Source organism: Thunnus albacares, chromosome 12 (assembly GCF_914725855.1).
Source record: "Thunnus albacares chromosome 12, fThuAlb1.1, whole genome shotgun sequence".
In the NCBI taxonomy this organism is placed as follows: domain Eukaryota; kingdom Metazoa; phylum Chordata; class Actinopteri; order Scombriformes; family Scombridae; genus Thunnus; species Thunnus albacares.
The window spans coordinates 5,843,283-5,857,052 of record NC_058117.1 but is presented as its reverse complement, the minus strand read 5'-3'; the positions used below and the strand labels follow the sequence as shown (position 1 = coordinate 5,857,052).

Here is a 13,770-nt window from a genome sequence, read left to right as displayed (position 1 = left end):
TGTATTGACTAGGGGTGTGCCCGAATATAAATACGTTATTCGGCAAAGCACAAATAGTGGGTTTTTTTTAGGAATATTTGTTTCACACAAATATTTTAAAAATTATTGTATTCTGGAAGAAAAAAACAAACCTGTTAAATACCAGCGTGCAGGTCGGCTACATCGCTATCTCAGTCTTTCTCCTCTGCTCCGCTGTTACATGTATCAGCAGGTCTCAACGAGGGGAGTCACATCCACCTGCTACATGACGCACATTTCCTTATTTGGACGTCACTCCCGGAGTTGGGAATGTTCCCCTGAGATAAAGCTGAGCTACTGACACATGCAAAGTGCTCTCGAAGGACTCTACATAACCTTTTGTTCCCCTTCTAATAAAAGCGTAATGAAAACAAAAACAGGATTTTTTAGCCTCTTTCCATTTTTATTAGAATACAAATACAAATACAAATGATTTTGCTGCCTCCACAGATACAGATACAAATACAAATACTGGACTCTCTGCACATCCCTAGTATTGACCTAGTGTATCAGATTAATCTTATGGTAACACTAAACTTATTGTTACTCCATACTTTCAAGCCCCATCTATATTCCCTATATACTATATTTAACTGATGTTTCTTGTTTCTTTTCTTCTTCTTCTTCTTCTTCTTCTTCTCTTCTTTTAAACCTTTATGTCCTAGCCTTTCTATAGTTAATGCAGTTACACGTTGTATGTCAGTTATATGTTACACTTAATCATTTTAATCCCTTCTGTTCACCACATGATTGCATAACATGTTGAATCTCTCTAAGTGAAGACATCTGGTTTACTGGCTAATAAAGTAGTTTCATGCCTATAGGCACTGTTATTGCTGGTGTCCCACTTACTAATTACAGTGTAAAGAAAATATACATAAAACACCCAAACGCACACATCTGACAGCTCACTCGGCCGTAATATTAGATATGTTATCGGCCAATTAACCCACAAGGTGACCTACGCAAGGTTATGTCATCTTTGATCGTATTTATTGAGGCACATGCCACTGTGCGTGCATAACAACATTAAGTACAGTATGTTAATGTGTGTTTGTGTAGGAATGTGCCTGGAGGGAGGCGGGGAAGACTAACAGGGAGAGATAGAGAGAGAGAAAAAAAGGGGAAAATTGTGAAATAGAGGAAAAGAAGAGAGGATTTTTTTTTTTTTCAAAGAGAGAAAAAAAATAACCTTTGAAATAATTCTCTTTTCCTTCTCTCTCCAGTTTCCCCATTTTTCAAACACTGGCTTTATCCCATTGGCCCATTATGAAACTTAGAGACAAAAGCTTTCTAATCCTGGCTCTTCTGCGCTGCCTTTGATGGCTGGGTGTGTATGCAAGTCAGTGAGTGTATATGTTTGTGTGTGTGTGTGTTTGACTGCTATATATGTGCGCTGGATTGTGCTTGCGTGTGTGCGTGTACTTTGCGTTAGCTGCTGCTGCTCCGCACTGCATACTAAATTGTCCTATGGCACTCTGTGGTGTGTGTGTGTGTGTGTGTGTGTGTGTGTGTGTGCGTGTTTGTATCACAATTGCATTCATTTGTGGATGTGAACCTGCAAGTGTTTGTGTGTACGTGTGTTTATATTACGTTAGACTGAACCGAAATTATCTCCATGGGGACGTTTGGGCTATTGCTACATCAAGAATAAGATACATCAAAGAAAAATGAGTTATATATAAGAGCAGAGCAAACAGGACCTCTGTGTGCAACCAAAAACTTCTTACAACTTGTCAAAAACATTCAAATCTAAATGTGCAAAAGTGTGGATTTAAAAGCAGAAATCAAATATGGAAACTTTTGGCACAATCGTCAGTATCAAAAGCTGCACAATGTTACAAGAAAATTACTTGTAGAAAAAAAAAAAAGATTATACCAAGATCTAGTCCCATCTCTCCAGTCTGTACCCCCCTCAGGTCTATAAATGACAATGTTAAATCACACTGGAAATAAAACTGCCCCAAAGAAAAAGGAAAAAAGAGATCTGGTACCAGTTTTAGTTGGTCCCTGGAAACCATCACTGTCAAAGAAACGTGATATTTTCGTTGCCGCTGGCTACAGATAATCTTCATCGTTAACCCCGCCTCCCTCTGATCCCTCACCGTGACTTCATTCCCTCACATCACATCTTTCGCACGTTAATTATTAGTGTTTCTTCTTTCACACACACACCCTTACACACATTTATAGGGTTAGTGAGCTTTGTGTGTGTGTGTGTGTGTGTGTGTATGTGCGCCTATGCCTAAAGCATGCCTTTAGGCAAAAGCAGTGATAGACTCTAGTTACATGCTGAAACCAAAGCAGCTGGGGCAGATAGAAGAAGGAATCCATCACAGCAGGAGGAATCTCTTACAGTGTATCCAAGATGGCTGCTGTAGTTATTCACCTTCCTATGACAACGCATACAAACACACCTGAAAGAACTTCTCAGTGTTCTGTAATAGTATGTCTGTGGGTTGTGCTAATACCAGAACTCATAGTAACAATACTTTCCTCTTTCCTCTTACTTATTTACCCAAGTGTTTGGGTCACACTGAATGTCAGCTGCATGAGTCATGTGTCATTCAAGACACATGACATGGCCAGAAGTATGCAGACACCCAAATATTACCGATATAAGGTCGATGAACATTTCATTCTGAAACCATAGGCATTAATCTGTTGCTATAAGAGCCTCCACTCTTCTAGGAAGGCTTTCAATCAGATTTTGAAATCCTGGCTCCAGGGATTTGCTCCCATTCAGTCACAAGAGCATTAATGATGTCTGGAGCTGATATTAGCTGGTAAAGCCTGACTCGCAGTTGACGTTCCAGTTCATCCCAAAGATGTTTGATGGGGTTAACAGGGCTCTACAGTGCGAGCAGTTTGCATTTGTCATTTGACTGAAAGTTAGAGTGTATGAATGTGAAAGAAGATTTGGGCACACCATTGAGAGTTACTGTGTTCAGACAGAACCTTAAATGAATATAAGGGGTGGCGCTATTGCATACAAAGTCAATGGAAAGACACTTTTAGGCAGAAATTCATCTGGTGCATTGGAAATTGACATGAAGACGCACCCGCACTAGTTGAAAATGTACCAACGAATCAATAGACCGCGCAAACGTTCAAGAGTCAAATTTGCAAAAACGAAAGCGAAAATTATGCTAAACACTGATGCTAACAAATCTGTTGTCAAATCAGGTTTGTGTTCCCTCTGCAAGCCAGTGTCTGTACTCAAAGAACATTTCACTCTGTTTGTCATCAAGCTAGGCTGGCTAATCCCTTTTATAGAGGAAAGTTTTTTTTTATTATTATTTTCTATTCATGCACTGATCTAAGATTTGTAGATGACTCATTGTTTGTCTTAGTGTCATCACCAAGACATTGTATTAATTAATGTTTGACATTAAAATGACTAATAATTTTCCAGTGTTTGATGTTGTATAACTTCATGATGAGCATTATGTGGCAATGTAATAAAGGGTCAAATATGAGGACCAATGTGGGAACAGATCCATCATATTAAATATAAACTGGCAGGTAGTTGTAATAAAGTAATAATTAGTGCAGTCATAATATTAAACCTCCACCTACTGACAGATAGTAAACACAAGATTACACTTGTGTTTTTTTATTTTAGTGCTGATTGTCACACTAAATGAACAGTTATTGTAGTTGAATATGATTTAAATGGAACATAAAGCAGTAAATGTACAAATCTGTGTATTTAATATGCATTGCTGTCTTTCTTTTGATTCATCTCCAATCTCCATTTCTCTCTTTCTTTTTCTCTGGAGAGCATTTTAAATCAGGGTCACAGTAGGGAGGCAAGCTGAGTAGTGACAGGTTTAGCTACACACATGCACACACACACACACACACACACACACACACACATCTCCATCTCTATCTCTGCACACATCAAAACATACCACGTTTTCTCTGTGTGCATCTCTGCAGGGAGTTTGGCTGGAGGGATCCAGAGCTGCCAGAGGTGATCCAGATGTTGCAGCATCAGTTCCCATCAGTCCAGTCCAATGCTGCTGCCTACCTCCAGCACCTCTGCTTTGGAGACAACAAGATCAAGTCTGAGGTATTGATCTCTGCCTACAGAGAGGACTTTTTGATATGGAGGATTGAACCTTACACTCTGCTTGAGTCACCCCCTGCACTCCAACACCCTGTTGCTTAAATTTATGCACACGCTGGCACGCACACACGCACATGCATACTTTAGCTCTTATTAAGAGTTGCAGACTTACAGTTAAGAGTGGGTTAAATCAGAACACACACAAAACAATCCCACTTTTCCTCTATTATGCAGAAATAATTGATTTATTTGCAGAGGTTTTGAGAGTTCCACTGAACATTGTCTCTGAAAAGGTATGCTGCTGTTGAGTTTTTCAAGAGAGTTTTTTTTTAGTGCTTTGAGCACCACAAGCAAAATTCCAGGAGATCAAGGGGATTAATTAAGTTAGCCTGAGTGGGCAAGAGTGTACAGTCGTGGAAACAATACAACAACATTTCCACAGTGCTTCATGTGTTTGTTTTGTCATTTGCTCCACCAGCAAGATCAATCTCTGTAATATTCTTGTAACATAGTGTCTGTGTTTGTATCATCAGTCTTGCATTACAGTGTGTTAGTTAGCCAGTCAGTAGCTCTCTTAGAACCAACCACTCAGCATGGTGACTGTGTCAAACCTCCTGCCAGCTCCTCTGCAGCTGTGTGGGCATTGTGCACAACAAGTAATTGAGGAAGTCTCTCTCAGCCTGGCAGGATTTACCATCGCTCTCTGACACTGTAAAGGACTCTGTGATGGACAAATCTACAACAAGTACTCTTCAAGTGAAAAAAAGCACTGATATTGTACAGCACGTATATTGTTACCTTTTGGCTGGACCACAATAGGCATCTTTACCTTCCACAATGTGAGAGAGAGAGGCCACTTGATCAATTTATATATATATATATATATATATATATATATATATATAAATTCATAAGCAACCATTTCTAAAAAACTGTAGCTTGTAATCTTACATTTTTCTTTTTATCTCTAAATAAGTTGAACAAAACCAACTGGTCAGCAAAAAATGAGGGATGAATGAATTAATGGATGAAAATGAAAGTTAAGAAGTTGCATATAACAAACTGGCCAAGTAATTATATCAGTGAAAGCAAAACAAAAAATTTCTTGTTGGCCTGTTTTTCAAACAATCATTTAAAAATAACACATACTGGGCCTTTGACTCATCTCAATTAATGTATGGAAAAAAAACTTGTCTGTTATCTTTGTCCTCCTTGTCTTGTCATCAGCTCTGTTCCTCTGTAGTACACAAGGATTTTAATGTCAGCTAGTACATGTGTCGTTGAGAGAGCAGGCAGCAGTATTTGATAGCTTAGATGGAGCTCAGGCAAACAACTGCACTTAAAAACAAGCTCAAAAAACTGCAACTTTACAGAAAAACAAGCCCAAAGTCGTTTATAATAAATGGACTTGGCAACTGTGCTATAAACACGTCTGTCCTTGACTGACTGACTGAGTGATGAAGTTATACCATCGGTTTGGTCGACGAGTGTTGGAGTTTGGCCGTTGCTCTTTCAAAATTAATCAGTGCAAAGTTTTCTAGGTCCTCGGAGGGCTTTTACAGCACTTTCACTCATTGACTGCAGCTCATCCCAAATGTATCACATGCTAACAGATTATTTTGCTGCTCTTGGATACTACTGACGACTAAAGACTTTTGAATACATGACCAGACCAATGAATTTTTTGTCTTATCTCTCCAAGGTAAGTGAAATGCTTCATTAGTGGACATTTACCAGAGATTGAAGTTAATATAATGTTCTACAACTCAAAACTCTGGTAATAAACTCTGGTCATTTCTGTGAGACTGCATTAACATTAGTTGACATGTTTGAAGTTAATGTTACATGACTGTGCTCTAGCTTGTATGAACAACGTGGCCAAATTTGGTTCCCAAAACTCTGGTAATAAAATCCGGTGATTTCGGCGAGACTGTATTAACTTAGTTGACATGTCGATAAATAACTGCTGTAAACACACAAATAATGGCCATAGCCTTTACTATTATTATTATTTGTCAGTCAGTAGCCTTGAGATAACTTCTGTTGTGATTTGGCGCTATACAAATAAAATTGACTGGGCTTGACCATACTGAATAATTAACAAACTCTACCATTTACTTTCACTGAGTGTCATTTGCTTCATCATAATTTCTCTTTCAAATCAAAAATCTGGCTACACACTGTAACAGTCCAGAATAGAGCAGAGTGGGAGTGGGAAAACAGCTCTCCATGCACCGAGAGGCATGAGGGAGAACGCACAGTTAAAGCACCCCAAATAACAATCACTCTGACTCAACACTCAATGCAGAGTGAGTCTTAGAAAAACGAGAGACATTCGCAGATAGAAACAGATGAAAGCAGGGGGAGTTAACAGGTAATTAGAATAGTTATAATTACAATTAAAATAGGTTCTCTTTCAAATTAGCCACAATTTCACACCCCTATACACGGTCGAGCCATATACTAGGTTTTGACCTAGCCTTGTTTCCATGTGCTTCCTTGTTATTCTTGTCTTTTTTTGGCTCAAGTTTGACCCTGCACAATTTTTCACACCAGCTGCAATTACTTAATGACAAAGGTTTGCAGGAATCTGTGCAAAATTGTGAGAACTGCGCCTGAGGAACGCAATTTTGCATCAAAATTTGTACCCCTTAATCTCAAGATCAAAACTCTGTCAAACCAGAACACACAGAGATCAAAATCAGCTGAGCCTACCCTCTACAAAGATGGACGTCTGCATGTGTCATATTGCCTGAATAGTGAAAGATTCGAGACATGTCTTTATTCAGGGGAAACGCCGTCCCATGTGTGCAGCTGTCTGAGCGCCACCAAACTCTATATTAGATGGTATTAACTCCTCATTACGCACACTTAACCCAACTCTGAATATAGCCCCGTTCCTACAGTCTATCCTCCTGTCCTTTAGAGCCGCCATCACTCAGTGTCCCGGAGAAAACGTCTGTCTCTTCAATGTCAACTCAATTCAGCTCAATTCAACTTTATTAATCCCCATGGAGACGATGGATTTCAGGGCAAACAAAGTTCTTCAAGCAGCAATCAGCCAATAGGCATTAAAAAAAAAAATAGAGTGAGAGAGGGAAGGATGAGGAAGATGACTGATGTTGAGATTGTATTAAAGAATGAACTATGGCAGTATTTAGAGTAGAGCTGCCAAAACTATAACCCACAGGCCAAATTGTTTTTTGCCCTTGAGAGAAAAGCCTGAATGATGAAATAATAGACTGGATGCTTAGGGATATGGCCTGCTCTGCTCAGCTCAGTCTGTCAGCACCAGATGCACTATGAGGACCTTTTTCTTCTGTGCCTGATTAGATACATTAGACAAGAAAGAGAGAAAGAAAGAAAAATGATTGACAACAATTTTAATAATCGATTAGTAGTTTGAATTCATTTACCACATAGAAACATATGTAGATTCCAGCCTTTACTGTTCTCTCTTATTTCATATCATTATTAAATGAATCACAGTTTTTTTGTTTGTCTGTTTTTGGGTTTTTTTTTACCATTTTTCTCACAAAATAAGCAATTGGAAGACGATTCCTTGGATTCTGGAAACTTATGATGTCCATTTGCCCTTATTTGCACTTATAAGCGGTTATTTAGTTAATTGAAAACAACGACAAATAATCAATAGAATAATCATTAGGTCATTAGGTGCAGCCCTTACTGAGCTGAATTCCCATTTTAGCACCTTGTCAAGTCAGATAGAACAAATTATGCTGCTGATTGTAATGTTTGGGTGTTTTGATTTAATTTAATTGAATTTTAATTGGGTCACATTAGTGTTTTGGGGGGGATTTTTTTAACTATAACACACTCATGACTAGCCCTGTTACTTAAGGAAATAACATAACTGTTAATTTTCTAAACAGCAAGTGTCCAGTTTAAGATTTTCACCATTAAAAAGGTTTCATGTTGATGCACCTCTATGGAGCACCAAAGACACAAGATCATTTTCTATCTGCATTGTGTCTAAACAGTCTCGTCTGCTAAGATTATTCTTTTGTTTTATAGAGAGCAGGCAGTCTGCCCTACATTTTCTTTTTGTCTAGACAGAGGAGGGAGCAGGGAGGGCTGCAGACATACCGAGGGGTGATGGGAGAGAAAGTGTAGTGTCTGGCATTTAAATACATCTTGCCCTAGTGCCACAGTAAGCGCTGCACCCTATTTATTTTTCAGTGTTGAAAAAGTAGACATGAATATAGGAAATGTAAGGATAAAATGTGGTTTTCTTCCACCTCAGCATCAAAGTGAGAAATTTTTCTTTTCGTCTAAACCATCCATATCTTTAGCTATACTGTATGTAAACTCCAGGGATATTGTGGGAAACAGTTGGTACATGTTTAAAGAACAGAAACACCACCATTTATTCTTGAATTTTCCCTTGATTCCTTGCATCTTCCTCTGTCCTCAGATCCGGCGGCAGGGTGGCATCCAACTTCTGGTTGACTTATTGGACCACCGGATGACCGACGTCCACCGCAGTGCCTGCGGAGCTCTGAGGAACCTGGTGTACGGCAAAGCCAACGACGACAACAAGATCGCCCTGAAGAACTGCGGAGGCATACCAGCTCTGGTCCGGCTGCTCCGGAAGACCACAGATGTGGAGATCCGAGAACTCCTCACAGGTAAAACACACAGTTGGGCAATAGGGTTGAAAATCAGGGATTGAATTCCTGGTGTTTCCTAGAAACTGCTCACTTTTCCTGGGAAATATCTGTGGGAACCTTGCATGTGTGTTGCTTTTGCACTAACTGAATGCACTAACTCCAGCCATGAAATCTGTAATCAAACATTGTTACGTCCACTGACTTTAGTTCCCCTAGACATTAGAGGTTGTAACAAACATGCAAAGCAGTTGTTTAAGTAAAAGGCCTCTATCTTCATATTAGAGTGCAAAGCAGGGTTCAACAGATGGAGCATCGAGTGTAAAAGATTGCTCAAACTTAATTTACGGTGAGAAATCCTGGTTTTCCCAGAAATTAGGAAGTTAGTTCAAATCACAGGAAAACCTTCAACCCTAAGGTGTAGATACACACCCCAAAATGCACAGATGCCACCCCTTTATATTCATGTACTTAAACACATATGCACACATGCATAAACACACACATACACATACGCACACACACACACACAATCCCTCTCATGCACAACCACACACATTTGCGGTAGATGAGCTACAATCACCCATCACTTGAAAAACACCGTTCTGTACACGCACTTTCCCATTTACGCTTTAGTACAAATATAGAGAGCTTCACACACTCTCTCTGACACACACACACACACACACACACATAGGAGAGAATTGTTTACCACCTGCCTGGTTCTCAGCACTCATCAAGTGCTGTTGACTTGTCAAACTGAGCATCTGTGTAAAGGGTTACCCTGCATTTGTATCCACAGCAGGTTTGTATTTTGTGTCGGTTAACACAAATATCATCTACATCATAAAAAATGTATTCAGGATTGATCAGTTTGAGGTTCTAAACCCACTGAGGCCTGGGTTGTAAAGTCCATGCTGAAAGGATTAAAGGATTACCAGCGATGCTTCTAGTAGTGTTTTTCACAGCTTTTACTGTATACGTCCTGGTATTCCCATTCCAACTGACATTTCCACAGACAGCCATGATAACAGCCACGAGGACTTTCACCTCTAGAGAGACGACAGAGCTAAAAGAGGAATACCACTCAATTTTCAAACTGATCTATGTCCAGATTCCCTGGGGTGTTTATTCCAATCCAGGAGCCAAATGAGAAAAATGGATTTCTCTTACCGGCGCCCACACTCGTGGGAAACATCTCTGCTGTATGCCTGTAAGCAACATGTGAGTTCAAGGCCTGACACGTCTGAACCCAAGATCTTGCTATTTTCATTTTCTAGAACAGTTCAGTCCCCTAGAACCCCTGCATACTAGACAATGATCAGTATACTGGATTCAGGCGAGAACACACTTTATGGATAAGTTTTCTCAGTTGCTATGGAGACTGTATTAAATATGCTTGATATTAACATCCAGAATCATGACCGTTGACATGCAAATGATGAGCCATGGGTAAAAAAGTGTTCTCCAGCTCTCCCTTTGCAGTCCTTGTTGCCCATGTCTCTACATCCACTATTTGGTTTTCAATGTCTTTGCCTTTTCTGCACAAACTGCAGCATGAATGATGAAGACAAACTATTTTTGCAAAAGTTCCAGTTATTGTGGGATTTCAAGGGTTTCCTGGTCCTTTCTGACTTTCCATTTTAAAAGAATATGTGTGTATATTGGTGGAAATAATAATACATTTTATTTGTAGAGCACTCATCGAGATGCACAAAGACACTTTACATCGGTGTCTTTGTTGGTTTCATGAGGTGTTTTCAGCTTTACTGGGTTTATGCTACATTCACATCATATAAGAGTTATTATACTGCATTTACCAGTTTCCACAGCCCACTATCCTTAGGAATTACATCCATATGGGTGATTGCCTTTTATGTTGTGTGGTGGAATGTAAGTATGTAGAGGTTGGGGCAGTGGATGGGTGTGTTTGTGTCCCATTACAGACCTACAATTAACATTAACTTTTTTTTATCCCTAACCTTAAGCAATTGTTTAGTTGCCTAACCCTAACCTTAACAATAGTTTATTTGCTATAAACACAATCTTTTCCTAACCATAATTCAACCATACTGTAGTTGCCATGAGCAGATTTTGTGGAACGTGATCATTTTAAAATCATTGGTATTAGATGTTTAAAAAACATGGTCATTGAACATATTCAGGGTTTTGCAGAGGCATACAAATATCAACATTCTTGGCAGTAGTGTTGTTTTGCGCCATCCAAGTAGTAATTACAATTAAATGATATGGAATTGCCCTAAAAAGCAAACAAATATCAACGCGTGATGTCAGCCACAGTTTAGTTGTTAAGGTAATTAAACCAAAATTGAATGGATGAGAATATACTCTATTGCTACATTGTCAATGACCAGTATTTTTTAGCCCTCCCACGACCAACAGCTAAGTGTCCAACTCAGCCGTCCAAAATTATTTTCCATTATTGCAAACTGTCCTAAACCAAACCATCTCCCTATCCTGCAAAACCTGCCCTTGAGCTTTTATCCTCTCTCTTTTAATTATTTACAGTTGTACATCACATCAGGGTGACATGACAGATTCTGTTGAGGGACAAAAATTTTCAATGTTATTCATGGTAATGAATACTAACACAAACTGAACGTTTTCCCGGCACTGGAAAATCTTATCAGGACAGTGAAATTGAGAGGTGTCCTCGTATTTCCCACATACAATCACATTTGGCAAAGTATGACCCATGTGTGCTCAGTGCATCTATACGTTATGTATATTTATATGTGTGTAGTGAGTATAGAAGGGCTTAGGCTCAACAGAGGGGGAAAATAAAAGGTTTTTTGTATGCTGCTAGAGTCTTAAAGAAGATTACCATATAAATTAGAGCAGCAATTCAAGGCACGGAGCACAGAAATCCCTCCTGTCACAAATTAATCAGCTGAACGACCGACCGGACGCAGACAGACCGTGCTCTCCTCTCCCCTCTCTCTCTCTCAAAGACCCAGAGGAAATAACGCTCTCTCTCTCTCTCTCTGTTTCTCAGCCTCTCTCGCTCTCTCTTATCCCTCTGAGGTTGGGCTTTCGTAATTGGTCTACCCTTCTCTTCCTGCCTCTCTCCTGTCCTCTTTGCCTTTTTCTGTCTCTCTTTTTCCACTCTTTCTCTATATCGCCTCCGCCTCTGGTGAGCATTTTGAATCAGGATCAAAGTGGGTAGGCACGCTACCTGTCTTGCTAGCCACAGATTCAGCTACACGCGCGCTATAAGCATACAATTTTCATGATGGCACAAAAAGTCACAAACAAAGCTGTTGCCCTCTGCTCTTCAGTCTCTCCCTCTCTTTTTTCTCTCGCTCAGTATTACCCTCTCCGGATATCTTCGCTGTTCAGAAAGAAGATGATTATTTGGAAGGAATAACGCTGGTTTAAAAGAGCAGAAATTCCCTCTACCTCTGCAGATTAGATGCACTACATATTACTTGGACGTTTGTGTTTCAGGAATTTAACAAAATCAGTCTTTAGGGCTTACACATTTTAGTCAAAATCCAAGTTCAAATGCAGGGAAAAAAATAAAAATTTGATCTGTAATGATCTGTTTAAATTCACAATTCTCAGTGTATACAGTAAGTACAACAGGCTATTGCAGGACTCCAGCAGGAAGCGTCCTAAAATGCCGTTTGACCCATTGTCAACAAGGCTATTGTTTTCTCTTTGCTAATGCTAAATTGGAGAAAACCAGTGAACAAATAATTCACCAAGAATTTTGGATGCTTTGCAGTCTTTGTTGTTTGCTGACTATGTAAAATGCAACTAACGTTAGCTTTCTGCTCAAGTGAGGCAGTGAAGGCACCACAAGTTAATTAGGCTATGTGTATTGCATGTAAATGAATTTGCGCAAATTACATGTTGGGTCGAATTTTATCAAACTTGATTTTTCATAACGGTTTTTGTAGCCATCGTCACAGGTCGTGATTTTATTTCCACTGTTCTCCACCTGCTTCAAGGTTGATTTTGGCACTGTTCAGTAGGCAACACAACATGCAAGATTCAGGGGTTGTTGGTAGCGCTGTCAATCTCAGCAAAGACGACTATAACAAACACCACAGTTTAATTCACTTTTACTACTGCCTCTGTATCAGCCAGCACAACCAGTACTTAAAAAAAGAAAAACAATGAAAGATCTCTTGTTGGACAAAAAGTGATGTCCAAGTCTATATAATTATTTGGGAAGAAGAGACCTTTCAGAGAGAGCTGGAGTCAGTAGTTAAATAAATAAGGAGAGCACACAGGCAAGCAGTCAAGGACTAAAAATTTAAAAAGATAAAACAAGATCGTAGAAAAATAAAGGATCACTATGTGTGAAGGAAACCAAAAACCTTTGAAGCGTTTCAATGCTTTGGGCACCATTTTGGGCAAATGACTGGCTAAATGCCGCACATGAAGGGACAGATTTCTAAGTTGAGCAGGTTCTCTCTACAGAAAGGATAGTGTAGCATTTCTTTGTAGGAAACCCCGGCACATTGCGTGGCTCTCCTGGACTCCTGTAGCCTGCGGTCAGAACAATCTCAACTGAGAGATCACTCTGCTGTTGAGACCACTGTCCGTCACGTCCGACCTGTCTGTTCCCAATAACATTCATATTTGATTCTGCATTAGCAATTTATAATGCCAATTAACTTTGCCAATTGGAAGAAGTGAGATGTTATGACAAGTTGCTTAACTGTATTTCACTCTGTTTTTCACCTTTTAACTCAGTTTTGCCCCACACCAACTCCTGAGGGAAATAAATGGCTCTTTAGCTGCTAAATACTCCACTATGTTCACCAGCTAGTAGCTAGCTTTGTCTATCTGTCTTTTGGTGCTGGGCATGTAGTGTTTCGTGGGTTCATCTGAGCTTTTTCCCTGAAAACTGCCCTGAAAAAAAGAGGTTAATGAGAACAGTGAGACTGAACCAAAAAGTTACGGGCTGTAAAACCAACTGCTTAGCTGAGCAGAGCTGCATATGGACGATCTATACAAACTGTTGCAGACATGGGCGGATGATGAAATTTACGTCACAGACCCTCACATCTGAGCAGA

At 39.6% G+C, this 13,770-nt stretch overlaps 1 protein-coding gene across 14 annotated transcripts in view; it reads left to right on the top strand.

The window, feature by feature from the left end:
* ctnnd2b (catenin (cadherin-associated protein), delta 2b) overlaps positions 1 to 13,770 on the top strand; it is a 181,270-nt gene that overhangs the window by 129,154 nt on the left and 38,346 nt on the right. For all 14 annotated transcript variants that reach the window (XM_044368518.1, XM_044368512.1, XM_044368517.1 and 11 more), the window contains 2 exons: positions 3,964 to 4,096; positions 8,529 to 8,742. In XM_044368518.1, coding sequence (XP_044224453.1) covers positions 3,964 to 4,096; positions 8,529 to 8,742 — 347 coding nt within the window. The remainder of the gene's footprint in view (positions 1 to 3,963; positions 4,097 to 8,528; positions 8,743 to 13,770) is intronic.